At 49.1% G+C, this 22,044-nt stretch overlaps 1 protein-coding gene and 2 long non-coding RNA genes across 3 annotated transcripts; 1 reads left to right on the top strand and 2 right to left on the bottom strand.

Annotated features, from left to right (window-relative positions):
• The first annotated feature begins 1,021 nt into the window (after positions 1-1,021).
• Positions 1,022-20,664, top strand: LOC306823597 (mothers against decapentaplegic homolog 4-like). Its single transcript, XM_079343222.1, is given in 12 exon segments — positions 1,022-1,284; positions 1,287-1,441; positions 2,481-2,732; positions 10,669-10,846; positions 10,936-11,064; positions 11,142-11,378; positions 11,958-12,080; positions 12,154-12,207; positions 13,363-13,546; positions 13,631-13,799; positions 17,661-17,799; positions 19,197-20,664. Coding segments are annotated over 12 exon segments (1,842 nt in total). The 5' UTR covers positions 1,022-1,268; the 3' UTR covers positions 19,403-20,664.
• Positions 11,700-16,463, bottom strand: LOC306823617. The gene is made up of 2 exons (XR_013779031.1): positions 16,418-16,463; positions 11,700-11,828 (listed from the first exon to the last, which is right to left on the bottom strand). It is a non-coding gene; the product is annotated as an uncharacterized lncRNA (long non-coding RNA).
• Positions 13,996-14,329, bottom strand: LOC306823616. The gene is made up of 2 exons (XR_013779030.1): positions 14,099-14,329; positions 13,996-14,063 (listed from the first exon to the last, which is right to left on the bottom strand). It is a non-coding gene; the product is annotated as an uncharacterized lncRNA (long non-coding RNA).
• Positions 20,665-22,044: the final 1,380 nt, after the last annotated feature.

The raw sequence follows: 22,044 nt of genomic DNA, 5'->3' as shown, positions 1-22,044 counted from the left end.
TTAGCTCATGTCTCCATCCACACACACTGTACGGGGGGAATGTTTTGATGACTCAGCAGTTTTAATTGGATGAAGGATCAGAGTTATTCATAATAAGGCGTGTAGCTGAGCTGATTGACAGGTGGGCGCCATGTTTGTCAGGAGGTTTAAAGTCACATCAAGTCAACTTTATTCATAAACCACATTTCTAACAGTCATGGAGGACAAGGGTGCTGTTCATGAAGTTTAGTGAAATACATTTCATCTAAACATTATAATAAACTTAAAATAAGTTAAAACACTAAACAATAGTAAACGTTTGGTGGACACTGCTGTTGAATAAAACACTCAACGAGAGATAAAATAAAATAAATGGGTTTGTAAAAACAACTTAGACTGTTCAGTTGTGGCAGCGGCCCTAGTCTGCCATTTCTTGGCTGATTTGACATTTTGAATTGGCGTCGGTAGGCGGTGATCTCTCTGATTGGCTGTTTGGAGGTTTCACTCAGTTTCAGTCGAGCCTGCTGCTGTCGTCTCCACGCTTCCACCCAGTGCGGCTTCTCCTTGTTTGTCACCTCGGCCTCTTCTGGGTGTTTTCTGTCAGACATAATCCTCCATCAGAAGTAAACCTGTTATGAGTATTGAGTGACAGCGGTGTCAAAGTGATCTTTGTTTAGGTTTTAAATGTACAATACCAACTAGTTGTTATATTGGTTAGTTTAGTTTAGTTTGTATTATCTGGACATGTTTGGTTTTAGTTTAGTTTTTATGCAATAAAAATCCTTTTTTGATCCCCAATGGGGACATTCAAGTGTTGCAGCAGTAAAATACCAGAAGAAGAATATGACTACTGGGCTCTCAGCGTCTAAATACAGGATTGATTTAAAGGGATCCTTCAGCCATTGACATGAAGCTGTGTATCATTAGAAACATGGTCGTAATGTGTTTTTCTTTGCCTGGAAGTTTTCTTCATGTGATGCAAAAAGCATCATATTGCACAGCTTCTTGTAAAAGGGTGAAAATATGAGCTGAAGGAACTGATAACTAATCTGTGCCTCCAAGTCTGTTAAAGATGACTTAGTGCTTTACAGACAGCCCATCATGTCTAACCTATAAAACCCACTCTTTGTTTTTGATGGAGGTTTATGTGAAGTCAGAAAGCAACATGTTGATAGGATTATAGTTCACACTGGCATCTGCTAAAGAGGCACAAACAGCTGATCACCGTTTCTATCACCAGAAGAGTGTCATATTTCTGAGCTGCTCCTGAAGTGGCCTGACTTCCTGTTATGTCTGGCTGTCTGGTGAGCATGACACAGCCCCCCCCCCTCCTCCCCCCCCCGGGCTGACTCTCAGTGAGTGTGCAGACAGACAGTCTGGATCAGACGGAGGACACACACACTCACACACACTCACCGTCACAGGCAGCGGATCACAGCCGAGCCAGGAGCGCAGAGACCCGGTGAGTCCCGCTGACACCTCCCGCTGTGTCCGGATCATTTTATACCTGACAACTGTTGATGCTGCCGCAAGTGTGTGTGTGTGTGTGTGTGTGTGTGTGTGTGTGTGTGTGTGTGTGTGTGTGTGTATGTATGTTGTGTGATCGATCAGTGATTGTTTGATGACATAACATCATTGACACGTAAACATGGAGATCTGACATGAACTTATTTACAGTTGAAGAATTGTGATTACAGATCATCTTTGTGTGTGTGTGTGTGTGTGTGTGTGATGTCACAAACCTTTAATACCCTCTGATTGTGCATGTTTGTAAAACATCAGTCTCATATTTAATCATCTTCTGAGACAGGTGAGCATCATATCCTACACACCTGTATTACAGCAGCAAATCAGACAGTGAGCAGGATGTGCCTGAAACTAAAACAACAAGCTATCCAACGTCCAGGACTTCCTGTTAACTTGCCATGGTATCAATATCTTTGATTTGTCTTAAAATCATCACAGATGAAAAACGTGTCTGCAGATAGATTTCCATGTGACCTGTAGTCATTGTCAGGTGACCTGTAGTCATTGTCAGGTGACCTGTAGTCATTGTCAGGTGACCTGTCACAGGTGTTATAGAGACCCCTGTCCTCTAACTCCTCCCCCTCCGTCGGTTCTCTTTAACTCTTTACGTGACCAGTTTACAAAATGAACATCATCACAATCTTCATTTGTAGAACCTGAAGTGACCATATTTGGACAAGTGGGAGGAGCTTCTCCAATAAACAGTCATCTCCTTAATGGTGAACATTTGATCATAGACTTCTATAGAATCAAGCTATTAGGGGAGTCGCCCCCTGCTGGATGTTAGAAGAGACACTTCTGCATCATGTTGACCATCTTCTAGCCTGCAGTTAAAAAAGAAACATGTCTGCAGCTCATGCAGAAACCCAGTTTGTCCAGCAGGTGGCGCACCCAACAAATGATGACATCGTTTGACTTGAAAGTTAAAGTGAAAGTATCATCAAAATAAATGCATGTTGTGATTTTCTCTCTAGGTGAGCATGTCAGTGCTGGCTCCGCCCCCCAGCAGCAGCTCGGACGCCTGCCTCAGCATCGTCCACAGTCTCATGTGTCACCGCCAGGGCGCCGAGAATGAAGGCTTTGCCAAGCGGGCCATCGAGAGCCTGGTCAAGAAGCTGAAAGAGAAGAAGGACGAGCTGGACTCGCTCATCACCGCCGTCACCACCAATGGCGTCCACCCAAGCAAGTGTGTGACCATCCAGAGGACGCTAGATGGACGGCTGCAGGTATGAACCCGAGTGCTGCAGACACACCAGCTTAGTTTAGAACCAGAACCACAGGACTGGACTTCACCTGGGACGGTTTACCTGCAGGAAATGTAGAAACTCAGTTTCAACGCAGTCCATCACAAATGGAAGTGTGTGTGTGTGTGTGTGTGTGTGTGTGTGTGTGTGTGTGTGTGTGTGTGTGTGTGTGTGTGTGTGTGTGTGTGTGTGTGTGTGTGTGAGCAGCAGGGTGTGTCTCAGTAATTATCAGACTCTGGGTGTCTCAGTGATCAGATGCCATCATCAGAAGCTCTTGTATCAACACTTGACCCTCCTCACACACACCCGAAACTTTTTCAAGGACTCATGAACCTGACTTAGTGTCATACTGGTCTGTGCAGTAATGTCAACTGTAATATAGTCACACACCACTAGGTGGGCCTGCTATGAGATGTAAAGCAGCTCAGCTATTGTCAGTTTCACATCTATAACATAGAGTAACATGGAGTGACATGGAGTAACAGAGTAGCAGAGTAACATGGAGTGATATGGAGTAACAGTAGCAGAGTAACATGGAATAACAGAGTAGCAGAGTGGCATGGAGTGATATGGAGTAACAGAGTAGCAGAGTAACATGGAGTGATATGGAGTAACAGTAGCAGACTGACATGGAGTAACAGAGTAGCAGAGTAACATGGAGTGATATGGAGTAACAGTAGCAGACTGACATGGAGTAACAGAGTAGCAGAGTAACATGGAATAACAGAGTAGCAGAGTGGCATGGAGTGATATGGAATAACAGGGTAGCAGAGTAACATAGAGCGACATGGAATAACAGTAGCAGAGTGACATGGAGTGATATGGAGTAACAGGGTAACAGAGTAACATAGAGTAACATGGGGTAACATATAGTAACATGGAGTGACAGAGTAACATGCGGTAACATAGAGTAACAGAGTGACATGCAGTAACATGGGGTAACATAGGGTGACAGAGTAACATGGAGTAACATAGAGTAACAGAGTGACATGGAGTAACATAGAGTAACAGAGTGACATGGAGTGACATAGAGTAACATGGGGTGACATAAGTAACATGGAGTAACAGAGTGACATGGAGTAACATGGGGTGACAGAGTAACATGGAGTAACAAAGTAACATGGGGCGACAGAGTAACATGGAGTAACAGAGTGACATGGAGTAACATGGGGGGACATTGAGTAACATGGAGTAACATGGAGTGACATGGGGGACATAGAGTAACATGGAGTAACAGAGTAACATGGGGTGACATAGAGTAACATGGAGTAACATGGGGTGACATGGAGTAACATGGGGTGACATAGAGTAACATGGAGTAACATGGGCCGACATAGAGTAACATGGGGCGACATAGAGTAACATGGAGTAACAGAGTGACATGGGGGACATAGAGTAACATTGAGTAACAGAGTAACATGGGGTGACATAGAGTAACATGGAGTAACATGGAGTAACATGGGGTGACAGAGTAACATGGAGTAACATGGGGTGACATAGAGTAACATGGAGTAACAGAGTAACATGGAGTAACATGGGGTGACAGAGTAACATGGAGTAACATGGGGTGACATAGAGTAACATGGAGTAACATGGGGTGACATAGAGTAACATGAAGTAACATGGGGTGACATAGAGTAACATGGGGTGACACGGAGTAACAGTGATATGGAGTAACATAGAGTAACAGAGTAACAGTGATATGGAATAACATAGAGTGACATGGAGTAACAGAGATATGGAGTAACATAGAGTAACAGTGATATGGAGTAACATGGAGTAACAGAGTAACAGTGATATGGAGTAACATGGAGTAACAGAGTAACAGTGATATGGAGTAACATGGAGTAACATGGAGTAACAGAGTAACAGTGATATGGAGTAACATGGAGTAACAGTGATATGGAGTAACATAGAGTAACATGGAGTAACAGAGATATGGAGTAACATAGAGTAACAGTGATATGGAGTAACATAGAGCAACATGGAGTAACAGAGTAACAGTGATATGGAGTAACATGGAGTAAAGAGTTGTATGTGGGCTGTATCAGGTTAAACTGAGACTGTAGTGATGTGTGAGCATGTTCAGCTCAGACATGTGGACACACAGCCTGGAGGTGCTAACACTGCTAACGTTAGCTACACTGTGCTAACCTGCTGACAGAGAGCAGAACAGCCAATAAGAATCTTTTCTCTAACTTGAGAAAGTCAGCTAATCTGAACTCATATTTCTATTTAATAAACACATCCTCCTGATGTAACCTTTGACCTCCACCAGGGGTCACAGCCCAACAGAAACCCTGAATCCTCATCAAGAACAACAAAGTGTTTTTAACACTTCCAGAACCTTCTGAAGAACCTTCACATATCCAGACTGTAACAAGCTAAAGAAACAGATCCCATCCTGCAGGACGAGGAGGAGGAGGAGGAGGAGGAGGGAGAAGGGTAGGCTGCTTGTTGTGTCTGAAACACAGGAAAGGGGCTGGGTTAACTTAAGCCAGACTGTGTGTGTGTGTGTGTGTGTGTGTGTTCACAGACAGGAGGGAATGTGTACATGTCTGGAGTTTGTGAACACCGCAGAGTTTCTACACTGTAAAACAGAAACAGAGTGAGATCAGGTCTGAACTTTGTTTCTATGTCCACGTGGACATGTCAGTAAGACGTTATGCTGAATACACACACACTCTAACACACACAGTGTGACACACACACACACCGTCTTATACACACACTAACACACACACCGTCTTATACACACTCTAACACACACAGTGTGACACACACACACCGTCTTATACACACTCTAACACACACACCGTCTTATACACACTCTAACACACACAGTGTGACACACAGTGTGACACACACACACCGTCTTATACACACAATCTAACACACACACACACTAACACACACACCGTCTTATACACACTCTAACACACACAGTGTGACACACACACACCGTCTTATACACACTCTAACACACACACCGTCTTATACACACTCTAACACACACACCGTCTTATACACACTCTAACACACACAGTGTGACACACAGTGTGACACACACACACCGTCTTATACACACTCTAACACACACAGTGTGACACACACACACCGTCTTATACACACTCTAACACACACAGTGTGACACACAGTGTGACACACACACACCGTCTTATACACACAATCTAACACACACACACACTAACACACACACCGTCTTATACACACTCTAACACACACACTCTAACACACACAGTGTGACAGACACACACCGTTTTATACACACACTAATACACACACACCGTCTTATACACACAATCTAACACACAATCTAACACACAATCTAACACACACACACACTAAGACACAGTCTAACACACACACACACACACTAAGACACAGTCTAACACACACACACACACACGAAGACACAGTCTAACACACACACACACACACTAAGACACAGTCTAACACACACACACACACACTAAGACACAGTCTAACACACACACACACACAGAGATGTTTGCTTTAAAGGCAGGGTTGGTCATTTTCTAAAACTAGTATGATTTTAAAGTAGCATTCTCTCAGTGCTCCGTCTGCAACCCCCTCCCTCTGTGCTCCCTGTAAAGCCACGCCCCCTCCCCCTGTGCTCCCTGTAAAGCCACGCCCCCTCCCTCTGTGCTCCCTGTAAAGCCACGCCCCCTCCCTCTGGGGAGAAATATGAGTTCACGCCCCTATCTTTGCTCCCTCTGTAGCCACACCCCCTCCATCTGTGCTCCCTGTAAAACCACGCCCCTATCTTTGCCCCCTCTGTAGCCACGCCCCCTACCTCTGTGCTCCCTGTAAAGCCACGCCCCTAGCTTTGCCCCCTCTGTGGCCACGCCCCCTCCCCCTGTGCTCCCTGTAAAGCCACGCCCCTATCTTCGCTCCCTCTGTAGCCACACCCCCTCCCTCTGTGCTCCCTGTAAAGCCACGCCCCTATCTTTGCCCCCTCTGTGGCCACCCCCCTCCCTCTGTGCTCCCTGTAAAGCCACGCCCCTATCTTTGCTCCCTCTGTAGCCACACCCCCTCCCCCTGTGCTCCCTGTAAAGCCACGCCCCTATCTTCGCTCCCTCTGTGGCCACACCCCCTCCCTCTGTGCTCCCTGTAAAGCCACGCCCCTATCTTTGCCCCCTCTGTGCTCCCTGTAAAGCCACGCCCCTATCGTTGCCCCCTCTGTAGCCACGCCTCCTCCCTCTGTGCTCCCTGTAAAGCCACGCTTCAGATGGTCATATTCAACCCACAATGCATTGTGTTTTGGTTTACTCACATGGTTTGGTCTGGACTGCGTTCTCACCTACAGCGAACCGAGAGCCCTGATTTGAAGTGGTCCAAAGGGCTCAGGTGTGAACGCACCCTGACAGTTTCAACCAGCAGAGGAGGATCAACCCTGACTTTAAGTACAGTGTGTGTGTGTGTGTGTGTGTGTGTGTGTGTGTGTGTGTGTGTGTGTGTGTGTGTGTGTGTGTGTTATGTCTGGGTTATCCTTGCCCTTCACCCATGCTCACACTACACACTCTCTCTCTCTTCACACACACACACGAGGTCAGACATGATGTCATGGTCGTGGTTTGGCGAGCTCCCCTGCATCACCTGGTGTTCACACACATTCACATTGTTTCCATGGTAACCTCCTGCTGAGTTTATTTAAAATCCATTTCTGACCTGTCTCTCTCTCTCACCTGTCTCTCTCTCTCTCTCTCTCTCACCTGTCTCTCTCTCACTCACCTGTCTCTCTCTCACTCACCTGTCTGTCTCTCACCTGTCTGTCTCTCTCTCTCTCTCTCTCTCACCTGTCTGTCTGTCTCTCTCTCTCTCTCACCTGTCTGTCTCTCACCTGTCTGTCTCTCTCTCTCTCTCTCACCTGTCTCTCTCTCACCTGTCTGTCTCTCCGTCTCTCACCTGTCTGTCTCTCACCTGTCTGTCTCTCACCTGTCTGTCTCTCTCTCTCTCTCTCACCTGTCTCTCTCTCACCTGTCTGTCTCTCCGTCTCTCACCTGTCTGTCTCTCACCTGTCTGTCTCTCACCTGTCTGTCTCTCTGTCTCTCACCTGTCTGCCTCTCACCTGTCTGTCTCTCTCTCTCTCTCTCTCACCTGTCTCTCTCTCTCTCACCTGTCTGTCTCTCTCTCTCTCTCTCTCACCTGTCTGTCTCTCTCTCTCTCTCTCTCTCACACCTGTCTGTCTGTCTCTCTCTCTCTCGCTCTCTCTCTGTCTCACCTGTCTCTCTCTCACCTGTCTGTCTCTCCGTCTCTCACCTGTCTGTCTCTCACCTGTCTGTCTCTCACCTGTCTGTCTCTCTCTCTCACCTGTCTGTCTCTCACCTGTCTCTCTCTCTCTCTTTCTCTCTCTCTCTCTCACACACACCTGTCTGTCTCTCACCTGTCTCTCTCTCTCTCTCACCTGTCTGTCTCTCTCTCTCTCTCTCTCACCTGTCTGTCTCTCTCTCTCTCTCTCTCACCTGTCTGTCTGTCTCTCTCTCTCTCGCTCTCTCTCTGTCTCACCTGTCTCTCTCTCACCTGTCTGTCTCTCCGTCTCTCACCTGTCTGTCTCTCACCTGTCTGTCTCTCACCTGTCTGTCTCTCTCTCTCACCTGTCTGTCTCTCACCTGTCTCTCTCTCTCTCTTTCTCTCTCTCTCTCTCACACACACCTGTCTGTCTCTCACCTGTCTCTCTCTCTCTCTCACCTGTCTCTCTCTCTGTCTCTCACCTGTCTCTCTCTCTCTCACACACCTGTCTGTCTCTCACCTGTCTCTCTCTCTCTCTCTCTCACCTGTCTGTCTCTCTCTCTCTCACCTGTCTGTCTGTCTCTCTCTCTCTCGCTCTCTCTCTCTCACCTGTCTGTCTCTCACCTGTCTGTCTCTCTCTCTCTCACCTGTCTGTCTGTCTCTCTCTCTCTCGCTCTCTCTCTCTCACCTGTCTGTCTCTCACCTGTCTGTCTCTCTCTCTCTCACCTGTCTGTCTGTCTCTCTCTCTCTCGCTCTCTCTCTCTCACCTGTCTGTCTGTCTCTCTCTCTCTCGCTCTCTCTCTCTCACCTGTCTGTCTCTCACCTGTCTCTCTGTCTCTCTCTCACCTGTCTGTCTCTCCGTCTCTCACCTGTCTGTCTCTCACCTGTCTGCCTCTCACCTGTCTGCCTCTCACCTGTCTGTCTCTCTCTCTCTCTCACCTGTCTGTCTCTCTCTCACCTGTCTGTCTCTCACCTGTCTCTCTCTCTCTCTCTCTCACCTGTCTGTCTGTCTCTCTCTCTCGCTCTCTCTCTCTCTCACCTGTCTGTCTCTCTCTCACCTGTCTCTCTCTCACCTGTCTGTCTCTCCGTCTCTCACCTGTCTGTCTCTCACCTGTCTGTCTCTCTGTCTCTCACCTGTCTGTCTCTCTGTCTCTCACCTGTCTGCCTCTCTCTCTCTCTCTCACCTGTCTGTCTCTCTCTCTCTCTCACCTGTCTGTCTCTCACCTGTCTCTCTCTCTCTCACCTGTCTGTCTCTCACCTGTCTGTCTCTCACCTGTCTGTCTGTCTCTCACCTGTCTGTCTCTCACCTGTCTCTCTCTCTCTCTCACCTGTCTGTCTCACACCTGTCTCTCTCTCTCTCACTCACCTGTCTTCCTCTCACCTGTCTGTCTCTCACCTGTCTGTCTGTCTCTCTCTCTCTCTCTCTCACCTGTCTGTCTCTCACCTGTCTGTCTCTCTGTCTCTCACCTGTCTGCCTCTCACCTGTCTGTCTCTCACCTGTCTGTCTGTCTCTCACCTGTCTGCCTGTCTCTCACCTGTCTGTCTCTCTGTCTCTCACCTGTCTGTCTCTCACCTGTCTGTCTGTCTGTCTCTCACCTGTCTGTCTCTCTGTCTCTCACCTGTCTGCCTGTCTCTCACCTGTCTGTCTGTCTCTCACCTGTCTGCCTGTCTCTCACCTGTCTGTCTCTCACCTGTCTGTCTGTCTCTCACCTGTCTGCCTGTCTCTCACCTGTCTGTCTGTCTCTCTCTCTCTCACCTGTCTGTCTCTCACCTGCCTGTCTCTCACCTGTCTGTCTGTCTCTCACCTGTCTGCCTCTCACCTGTCTTCCTCTCACCTGTCTGTCTCTCACCTGTCTGTCTGTCTCTCTCTCTCTCTCACCTGTCTGTCTCTCTCACCTGTCTCTCTCTCACCTGTCTGTCTCTCTCTCTCTCTCACCTGTCTGTCTCTCACCTGTCTGTCTGTCTCTCACCTGTCTCTCTCTCTCTCTCACCTGTCTGTCTCACACCTGTCTCTCTCTCTCTCACTCACCTGTCTTCCTCTCACCTGTCTGTCTCTCACCTGTCTGTCTGTCTCTCTCTCTCTCTCTCTCTCACCTGTCTGTCTCTCACCTGTCTGTCTCTCTGTCTCTCACCTGTCTGCCTCTCACCTGTCTGTCTCTCACCTGTCTGTCTCTCACCTGTCTGTCTGTCTCTCTCTCTCTCTCTCACCTGTCTGCCTCTCACCTGTCTGTCTCTCACCTGTCTGTCTCTCACCTGTCTGTCTGTCTCTCTCTCTCTCTCTCACCTGTCTGCCTCTCACCTGTCTGTCTCTCACCTGTCTGTCTCTCACCTGTCTGCCTCTCACCTGTCTCTCTCACCTGTCTGCCTCTCACCTGTCTCTCTCACCTGTCTGTCTCTCACCTGTCTGTCTCTCTCACCTGTCTTCCTCTCTCCTGTCTGTCTCTCACCTGTCTCTCTCTCTCACCTGTCTGTCTCTCACCTGTCTCTCTCACCTGTCTGTCTCTCACCTGTCTCTCTCTCCTGTCTGTCTCTCACCTGTCTGTCTCTCACCTGTCTCTCTCTCCTGTCTCTCTCTCACCTGTCTGTCTCTCTCTCTCTCTCTCACCTGTCTGTCTCTCACCTGTCTGTCTCTCTGTGCTCACAGGTAGCAGGGCGTAAAGGTTTCCCTCATGTGATCTACGCTCGTCTGTGGCGTTGGCCCGACCTTCATAAGAACGAACTCAAACACGTCAAGTTCTGTCAGTTTGCCTTCGACCTCAAGTATGACAGCGTGTGTGTGAACCCCTACCACTACGAGAGGGTGGCAGCCCCCCCGTCTGCAGGTAACACACACACACACACACACACACACACACACACACTCAGAGACACACACACACCTGTTACCTGGTCTGTGTCTGTCTTCCTTCAGGTCCTCAGACTGTGATTAAAGAGGAGTACATGCAGGACTGTCTTCAGATGGACCTGCCCCCCCACACTGACCCCTACAACCAGCCCCGCCCTGTCACCATGTATCCCAGCATGCCTCTCTCTCCCCCAGGTCAGCTACACGTGCAGTTTGACTGCATGTCTCTGTTACGTCTGCGTCTTCATGTCTTTATGCTGTTTGTTCTGCAGGAAGCAGCTCCATGCAGGCTGCAGCTCTACCAGCAGGGGGCGCCTCAGGCTGCAGCAGAGCAGGGGGAGGGGCCGGGGGAGGAGCCAGGAGCAATGGCTCTGGTCCACTTCAGATCGCCCTGCCTCAGAACCAAGGAGGCCATGCCTCCCCCCCTCACACCCCCCAGCCTCCTCATCCGCCGACACCCACCTCCCCTCACCCGCTGAGCCCCGAGTACAGCAGCCCCCCCAGAACTGGTACAGAACCTGAGCCGTGCACACCTGAGCTAATCAGAGCAGCAGGAAGGGTTCAGTCAGAAGAGGCAGGAACAGAGAGAGTGTTTCAGCCTGAACATGTTTGCAAGTTATCAGACAGATCGACTAATAAGCCTAATATCTCTAACTTTTTAAAGGGATAGTTCCACCTTTTCAATGGTTGCACGAGGTACTGAATGTTTTAGCCACCAGAGATGTCAGCCAGCTCGGCCCCTTCCAGGACAGATCAGCAGGCGGACAGGCACAGAGGCTGGGCACAGGCGGGGTCGTTCACTTCATTTAGCGAATGTATAAAAAACCAAACTAAAAAGCGTCTGCTGTTTGGGTCGATTGTGTAAGAACTCGTTATGAATTTTGTTGAGTTGGCTGATAATTGTCCAGTTAAATGTGATGTTACTGGATCCCAGTTAGAAATGGTTGAAGGTTGTCCATCTGACGCAGCACAGAGGTGACGTCTCACTTTTCAGGACTCTGGATGGTTTCCAGTAAACATGGTGGGGATCCTGGGTGCAGTTAAATAAGTGAACATAAAGCTGAAGGTGTGTTTTTATCTTTCTGCAGCCACCTGGCCAGGTAATGGCCCCGCCTCCTACAGCCCAGCAGGACCTCATCAGAATGGGCGGAGCCACCAGCATCAGCCATTACATCACCCCCAACATCACCACGCCCCCAACACTCACTTCTGTATGACATCATGTGACGTTGAACAAACTGTTCTGTTTTTACATCTGGCTGAGTCTCAGTGTTTGTCCTGCAGGGTCCCAACATCACAGCACTGCTCCCTATCCACAACCAGTCTCCAACCACCCAGGTACCACACCGCCCCAAACAAGCTCCTCCTCCTGCCTCGCAACTTTTAAAACACACCTGTTTTCTTTGGCTTTTAGCAGCGTATAAGTCACTTTTATTGGGTTTTATTGTTGTGCCTATTGTTTTTGCTGTTCGGGGGGGGGGGGTTAATGCTAGGGTTCTTTGTAAGTACCGTAAATTCCGTACTATTGAGCGCACCTGGATATAAGCCGCACCGGCTAAAAATAAGTAAATAAATGTATTTGTACATATATAAGCCGCACTTGATTATAAGCCGCAGGTGTCCACGCTATAACAAGAGCTATTTACACAGACGTAGGCTACCGGTAACATCCGCAAATACTGTAGCGTCCGTACGGACGTTAAAGGACGACGAGAGCGTTCAAATAATAACTTTTAATAACGCGATCACTGTCGGCCGTGACCACGCCGTTTACAGCAGAGAACAACACATAACCTGCCGTAACAATCCAACTCTCTCCCCCAGCGTTCTCTCATACTGCCACTCAACACGTTCTCGCTGGTGCATTCACTGACTCTCCACATAATCGGAATTATGAACACATTATCAACTACTGACTTTACAACATGAACCGTTACAATACGAAGCCTAGCCGACGGTGTCTGTAACACGGCTGATGAAAAAGATGACCGTAATATATTTCACAAGAAAAAGTCCATCCATTCACTGCCTCAGAATGACTTCATTACTCACTTCCTCAGTCTCTGTTGTCGCTGTCAGTGTCATCTTAACGTGCAGCAGCTCTGTTAGCTTCTTTGACAGCCAGGTCGATCGCCTTTAACTTGAAAGCTACATCATATGTATTTCTCCGTGTGTTTTCCATGATGAGGGTGCGTGCATGAAGCGCAAAATGACTGATATTAAGATCCGACGTGACGAAGTCAAATGTTTTTGCGGCAGAAGCTCATTGTCCCCCATAAAAAATCCATGCATTAGCCGCACCGGAGTAGAAGCCGCAGTGCTCGAAGTGTGAGAAAAAAGTAGCGGCTTATAGTCCGGAATTTACGGTATCTTTGTCTTTCACTGTAAAGTACTTTGGTTGGCTACTCGCTGTTTTAAATGTGCTATATAAATAAAATGGACATTGACATTGACTCTGGTGGATTGTCTCACACTGTCACGTCTGTCTCTCAGGTCCAGAGTTCTGGTGCTCCATCTCATACTTTGAGTTGGACGTTCAGGTGGGAGAGATGTTTAAGGTCCCATCCAGCTGTCCTCAGGTGATGGTGGATGGTTATGTGGATCCTTCAGGAGGAGACAGATTCTGTTTGGGACAGCTGAGCAACGTCCATCGCACCGCCACCAGCCACCGTGCCAGGTCAGCAGTCCGACCGGTCTGTTCTTTATCTCTCAGTCTATCTTCAAGTCCCTCCATCTTCTTCTGCATGTTATTTTCCTGCAGGCTCCACATTGGTCGGGGGGTTCAGCTCGAATGTCGGGGGGAGGGGGACATCTGGATGCGTTGCCTCAGCGACCATTCAGTGTTTGTGCAGAGTTTCTACCTGGACCGTGAGGCAGGTCGAGCGCCGGGAGATGGAGTTCATAAGATCTACCCCGGAGCTTATATCAAGGTGAGTCAGTATGCAGATGACACTGCGCTGTGTTTCAAACAAAGCTGTACAATCTTTTATTCAGGTGTGATTTAATGAGCTGGTCTCACACGGTGAAGAGAAGGAACACTCTGTAGTTTGTTTCTGTTTACGGACAGAGCCTGACAGAATAACACAAAACGGAAATGTAAAGAATTCAAGTCTTCAAACTAAATTCGTTTCTTTTTTCTTTTTTTCTTTTTAATATACTTTATTAATCCCACGAGGGGAAATTCGGTTTTCACTCTGTCTAATGAACATACACACAGGGTTCTAGTGACATGCATTAATGGAGAGGTCTCAGAGTGAGGGGGCTGCCCACAGAGAGCGCTCCAGAGCAGTTTTTTGGGATTCGGTGCCTTGCTCAGGGGCACCTCGGCAGTGCTCAGGAAATGGACTGGCACCTCTCCAGCTACCAGACCAGTTTCCGGACTTGGTCCGTGCCGGGACTTGAACTGGCGACCCTCCGGTTCCCAACCCAAGTCCCTACAGACTGAGCTACTGCCGCCACATACTTTCTGCGTAGTATGTGGTCTCATTCAGATTTGTGAGCAGCTCCGACATATTTTACTGGATTACAATGATAGTGAAGAAAGTCCCTCATGTAATGAGGACGTGTGTTGGAGGTGTTGGAGTTTACCCCGGTGAACGAGAGGGTTGCGACCTTACGCCTTCGGGTAGGGGACACGGTTGTCTCGGCCTACGGACTGAACAGTAGTTCGGAGTACCTGGCCTTCTTGGAGTCCCTAGGAGGGGTGCTGGACAGTGCTCCGACTGGGGACTCCATTGTTCTACTTCAACGCTCGCGTGGGCAGCGACAGTGAGATCTGGAGTGGGGTGATTGGGATGAACGGCCTCCCTGATCTGAACCAGAGCGGTGTTCTGTTATAGGACTTCTGTGCCAGTCACAGTTTGTCCACCATGTTCGAGCACAGGGATGTCCATAAGTGCACGTGGCACCAGGACTCGGAGGTTGATGATAGACTTTGTGGTCATGTCATCTGACCTCTGGCTGTGTGTCTCGGACACTCGGGTGAAGAGAGGGGCTGAGCTGTTAGCTGATCACCACCTGGTCAGACTCTGCAGGCCCAAACTTGTAGTGAGGGTCTGGGAGGAGTTCGGGGAGGCCATGGAGGAGGACCTTGAGGAGACTCTGTCGTCTCAGGAGGAGGAAGCAGTGCTTCACCAACACTGTTTACAGTGGGGGTTTGGAGCTGCTGACCTCAACTGGGGATGTAGTGAGGTGGTGGAAGGAATACTTCCCACCGTGACGACTTCCACTGTGGAAACACAGGCTGAGGTCTCAGAGGTAGACTCGTCCGTCACCCAAACCGAAGTCACCAAGGTGGTTGGCAAGATCCTCGGTGGAAAGGCACCGAGGGGGGACGAGATTCGCCCTGAGTATCTTAAGTCTCTGGATGTGCAGGGGCTGTCATGGTTGACACGTCCCTGTAACATCGCGTAGAGGTCGGGGACAGTGCCTCTGGACTGGCAGAGCGGGGTGGTGGTGGTCCCTCTTTTCAAGAAGGGGGACCGGAGGGAGCATTCCAACTACCGGGAATCACACTCCTCAGCCTCCCTGGGAAAGTCTATTCCAGGGTGCTGGAGAGGAGGATCCGGCCGTTAATGCGGTTTTCGTCCTGGCCGGGGAACACTGGACCAGCTCTACACTCTCCAGCGGGTGCTCGAGGGTTCATGGGAGTTCGCCCAACCAGTCCACATGTACGATCATGTACTTGTGGATCTGTAGAAGGTGTTTAACTGTGTGACTTTTGAGAGTAGGGGTTCGGGGCCCTGTGCTAAGGGCGGTCCGGTCCTTGTACGACCGGAGCAGGAGTATGGTTCGCATTGCCGGCAGTAAGTTGGACCTGTTCCAGGTGCGCGTTGGCCTCCGGCAGGGCTGCCCTTTGTCACCGGTTCTGTTTATAACTTTTATGGACAGAATTTCTCGGTGCAGCCAGGGTTCGGAGTGGGTCCGTTTTGGGGACCCCAGGATCTCATCTCTGCTTTTTGTAGATGATGTGGTCTTGTTGGCTCCATCAAATCTGGACCTTCAGCACGCACTGGGGCGGTTCTCTGGTGAGTGTGAGTCAGCTGGGATGAGGATCAGTACCTCTAAATCTGAGGCCATGGTTCTCGACTGGAAAAAGGTGGCTTGCCCTCTCCGGGTCGGTGGGGGGTCCTTGCCTCAGGTGAAGGAGTTCAAGTATCTCGGGGTCTTGTTCACGAGTGACAGACGGATCGGTGCGGCGTCTGCAGTCATGCGGTCGCTGTATCGGTCCGTCGTGGTGAAGAACCTGAAAGGCGAAGCTCTCGATTTACCGGTCGATCTTCGTTCCTACCCTCACCTGTGGTCATGAGCTTTGGGTCATGACCGAAAGAACGAGATCTCGGATACAAGCGGCTGAAATGGGCTTCCTCCGTAGGGTGGCTGGGCGCTCCCTTAGAGATAGGGTGAGGAGCTCGGTCACCAGGGAGGAGCTCGGAGTAGAGCCGTTACTCCTCTACATCGAGAGGAGTCAGTTGAGGTGGTTCGGGCATCTGGTCCAGAATTTCTAACTGGATCCCAGTTAGAAATCGTTGAAGGTTGTCCATCTGACGCAGCACAGAGGACTCTGGATGGTTTCCAGTAAACATGGTGGGGAGCCCGGAACACCTCCCCGGAACACCTCCTTAGGGAGGTGTTCCGGGGAGGTGTTCCGGGCATGTCCCTCCGGGAGGAGACCTCGGGGTTGACCCAGGACACGCTGGAGAGACTATGTCTCTCGGCTTGCTTGGGAACGCCTCGGGGTCCCACCGGAAGAGCTGGAGGAGGTGTCTGGGGTGAGGGAAGTCTGGGTGTCTCTGCTTAGACTGCTGCCCCGCGACTGAAGATGGATGGATGGATGGTTCTTGAATATGAGGATGTTTATTCTGGATGCACTGATGACTTGACCAGAGGTCCTCTTCAGGGGATCCCGAGATCTTTCCATGTCCTGTGCAGTGTTTGTTCCAGTGTTTCCTCTCCAGTCTGATTATCTGATCAGAACGTCTTAAATAACTACAGCTCCAGGAAACTCTGACAGATATAACTTGCTAACTCTTTACACAGAGCTATTATTAAACATGTACACAGATCCACAAATGTGTGTCCTGATCTCTCTCTCCCACCTGTCTCTCTCTCACCTGTCCCTCTCACCTGTCTCTCTCTCACCTCTCACACCTGTCCCTTTCACCTGTCTCTCTCTCACCTCTCACACCTGTCTCTCTCACCTGTCTCTCTCTCACCTCTCTCACACCTGTCTCTCTCTCACCTGTCTCTCTCTCACCTCTCTCACACCTGTCTCTCTCTCAGCTGTCTCTCTCTTTCTCACCTGTCTCTCTCTCAGCTGTCTCTCTCTTTCTCACCTGTCTCTCTCACACCTGTCTCTCTCTTAGCTGTCTCTCTCTTTCTCACCTGTCTCTCTCTCAGCTGTCTCTCTCTCTCTCGCCTGTCTCTCACACCTGTCTCTCTCTCACCTCTCACACCTGTCTCTCTCACCTGTCTCTCTCTCACCTCTCACACCTGTCTCTCTCACCTCTCACACCTGTCTCTCTCACCTGTCTCTCTCTCACCTCTCACACCTGTCTCTCTCTCACCTCTCTCCCACCTGTCTTTCTCTCACCTGTCCCTCTCACCTGTCTCTCTCTCACACCTGTCTCTCTCTCACCTCTCACACCTGTCTCTCTCTCACCTCTCTCCCACCTGTCTTTCTCTCACCTGTCCCTCTCACCTGTCTCTCTCTCACACCTGTCTCTCTCTCACCTCTCTAACCTGTCTTTCTCACACCTGTGTCTCTCTCACCTGTCTCTCTGTCTGTGTAGGTGTTTGATCTGCGGCAGTGTCACAGACAGATGCAGCAGCAGGCAGCAGCAGCTCAGGCAGCTGTTGTGACTCAGGCGGCAGCGGTTGTCGGTGCAATTCCGGGGCCGAACAGTGTGGGTGGGATTGCACCTGCTCTCAGTGAGTATCACCTGTCTGTATGTCACCTGTCTGTATGTCACCTGTGTGTGTGTCACCTGTCTGTATGTCACCTGTGTGTGTGTCACCTGTCTGTATATCACCTGTCTGTATGTCACCTGTGTGTGTGTTACCTGTCTGTGTGTCACCTGTCTGTGTGTCACCTGTGTGTGTGTCACCTGTCTGTATATCACCTGTCTGTATATCACCTGTCTGTATGTCACCTGTCTGTGTGTCACCTGTGTGTGTGTCACCTGTGTGTGTGTTACCTGTCTGTATGTCACCTGTCTGTGTGTCACCTGTCTGTATATCACCTGTCTGTATGTCACCTGTGTGTATATCACCTGTCTGTATATCACCTGTCTGTATATCACCTGTCTGTATGTCACCTGTCTGTGTGTCACCTGTCTGTGTGTCACCTGTCTGTATATCACCTGTCTGTATATCACCTGTCTGTATGTCACCTGTCTGTATGTCACCTGTCTGTGTGTCACCTGTCTGTATATCACCTGTCTGTATATCACCTGTCTGTATGTCACCTGTCTGTGTGTCACCTGTCTGTATGTCACCTGTCTGTGTGTCACCTGTGTGTGTGTCACCTGTCTGTATATCACCTGTCTGTATATCACCTGTCTGTATGTCACCTGTCTGTGTGTCACCTGTCTGTGTGTCACCTGTCTGTGTGTCACCTGTCTGTGTGTCACCTGTCTGTATATCACCTGTGTGTGTGTCACCTGTCTGTATATCACCTGTCTGTATATCACCTGTCTGTATGTCACCTGTGTGTGTGTCACCTGTCTGTATATCACCTGTCTGTATATCACCTGTGTGTGTGTTACCTGTCTGTGTGTCACCTGTCTGTGTGTCACCTGTCTGTATGTCACCTGTCTGTATATCACCTGTGTGTGTGTTACCTGTCTGTATGTCACCTGTGTGTGTGTCACCTGTCTGTATATCACCTGTCTGTATATCACCTGTGTGTGTGTTACCTGTCTGTGTGTCACCTGTCTGTGTGTCACCTGTCTGTATATCACCTGTCTGTATGTCACCTGTCTGTATATCACCTGTCTGTGTGTCACCTGTCTGTATATCACCTGTCTGTGTGTCACCTGTCTGTGTGTTACCTGTCTGTATGTCACCTGTCTGTATGTCACCTGTCTGTATGTCACCTGTCTGTGTGTCACCTGTCTGTGTGTCACCTGTCTGTATATCACCTGTCTGTGTGTCACCTGTCTGTGTGTTACCTGTCTGTGTGTCACCTGTCTGTGTGTCACCTGTCTGTATATCACCTGTCTGTGTGTTACCTGTCTGTGTGTCACCTGTCTGTCTCTTTGTCAGTTCATTCAGGGAGTATCTGAAGATGACCTTGGTGACGTATTTGTCACTTCCTGTCTCTGCAGGTGTGTGCTCGACTGCAGGTCTCGGAGTGGATGACCTGCGCAGGTTGTGTATCATCCGTCTGAGCTTCGTTAAAGGATGGGGCTGTGATTACCCGCGTCAGAGCATCAAGGACACCCCCTGCTGGCTGGAGGTTCACCTGCACCGAGCGCTGCAGCTGCTCGACCAGGTGCTACACACACTACCGCCGCGGGAACACACACTCTGACCCTGTAGGAGCAGAGGACTACTAAACTCATTTCAGAATAAAACAACTTAATGGATTCATAAGCTCCGCCCACTCCGTCTGCCCTCACACAGGTGTGAAAATCATTGGTCACTTTGGAAACAGTGCAAACAATCAGCCAATCACAGCACCACATTCATTTGTGTTTCCATAGAAACCAGGGTTCACAATTTCAGAGTGCAGGTTCAATTCACAAAAAAACATTTCATTGTTTTTAAATCATTAAAGAAACAAACCCCTCCCCCTGTTTTCATGACTTTCCATGATGTCCTCGTCACCACAACCTTCACAGGAAGTCCTTCCTCTTCGGACACCAGGTGTGCTGCAGCTTCCTCTCAGGTGTTGTATAAAAATAACTGATGCTGCCTGTCAGGTAAAACCCGGGGCAAACACAGTCACTCACCTGGATCTCAGAGCGCCGTCACACTTCTGTCATCCCTACAGTGCCGGACGCCACGCCATGCCTGAGTACATGGTCATACAGCACATGATTAATGTTCATATGAAGCATGCTCACTTTACACACAGACGGACTGAAGAGAAAAAAAATCAGAAAGGATCACATGAGAGAACAACACGGAGAACAGGAGACTCTATCTGAGTCCTGTTAGTCAGATCGGTGAAACTCTGGACGTCTCCATCATGAAGGCTCTTAGCGTTGTGTTCCTGAAGTGAACCGAGCCTGAGCGCAGGACGCAGCGCTCACACTGGTCCGAACGGACGGACAGTGTCACCGCGCCTTCAGTCACATTCGTCTCTGTGGAGTCCCTCTGTCCTCGGTCCGTCTCAGTGTCACTAAATACTCGTCATGACACATCACTGACCGGTCTGTCTCTTTCTGTTGCCATGGTGATGATGTTTAAACACACCCTGAGGCCTTCCTCCCTCCATACTCTCTGAATGAGTGTGGCTGTTCACACATGCACCTCACTGCAGGAGTCTATCCCTGTCAGAGAGAAGGGGGCGGGGCAGAAACAGAAAGGCCCTCCTCCTGCACCTGTTCTGTCCTGACTTATTTCCTGTTCCTGTCTGTTTCTGTGGGAATGCTCCTTCAAAGGCTTTAATTATTTATTTTCTTTGATTATCTGCCAAAGACTTATTTCCTGCTCTTCATGACATCATGTCCTGTTTATGCTCTGATTTGTGTCTGTCAACATTTTTATTATTATATTTAATGCTTTTATACTGAAAGAGTCTATATTGTAAATCTGCAGTTTCTTCAAAATAAAACTTTGATGAGAACACAGCAGTCTCTTCTTTTGATTCTTTTCTTCATGTTTGAGGCTCAATGAGCTGCTCCGTCTGTGAGAGCTCTTTATTCATGTATACACTGAACACCTGAACACTGTGAGTACACCTGAACACTGAACACACCTGAACACTGTGAGTACACCTGAACACTGAACACACCTGAACACTGTGAGTACACCTGAACACTGTGAGTACACCTGAACACTGAACACACCTGAACACTGTGAGTACACCTGAACACTGAACACACCTGAACACTGTGAGTACACCTGAACACTGTGAGTACACCTGAACACTGAGTACACCTGAACACTGAGTACACCTGAACACTGAGTACACCTGAACACTGAACACACCTGAACACTGTGAGTACACCTGAACACTGTGAGTACACCTGAACACTGAGTACACCTGAACACTGAACACACCTGAACACTGTGAGTACACCTGAACACTGAGTACACCTGAACACTGAGTACACCTGAACACTGTGAGTACACCTGAACACTGTGAGTACACCTGAACACTGAGTACACCTGAACACTGAGTACACCTGAACACTGTGAGCACACCTGAACACTGTGAGTACACCTGAACACTGAGTACACCTGAACACTGTGAGTACACCTGAACACTGAGTACACCTGAACACTGAACACCTGAACACTGTGAACACACCTGAACACTGAGTACACCTGAACACTGTGAACACACCTGAACACTGTAAACACACCTGAACACTGTGAACACACCCGAACACTGAGTACACCCGAACACTGAGTACACCCGAACACTGAGTACACCTGAACACTGAGTACACCTGAACACTGAGTACACCCGAACACTGAGTACACCTGAACACTGTAAACACACCTGAACACTAAACACACCCGAACACTGTAAACACACCTGAACACTAAACACACCCGAACACTGTAAACACACCCGAACACTGTAAACACACCCGAACACTGTAAACACACCTGAACACTGTGAACTCACCTGAACACTGTAAACACACCTGAACACTAAGAACACACCTGAACACTGTAAACACACCTGAACACTAAGAACACACCTGAACACTGTAAACACACCTGAACACTGTAAACACACCTGAACACTGTGAACACACCTGAACACGGTGAGTACACCTTAACACTGTGAACACACCTGAACACTGTAAACACACCTGAACACGGTGAGTACACCTGAACACTGTGAACACACCTGAACACTGAACACACCTGAACACTGTGAACACATCTGAACACTGTGAACACACCTGAACACTGTGAACGCACCTGAACACTGTGAACACACCTGAACACTGTAAACACACCTGAACACGGTGAACACACCTGAACACTGTA

This window comes from Symphodus melops, assembly GCF_947650265.1.
Source record: "Symphodus melops genome assembly, chromosome: 5".
Lineage (NCBI taxonomy): Eukaryota > Metazoa > Chordata > Actinopteri > Labriformes > Labridae > Symphodus > Symphodus melops.
Note: the sequence above shows the minus strand (reverse complement) of the source record. Positions and strands in the feature narration are given on the sequence as shown.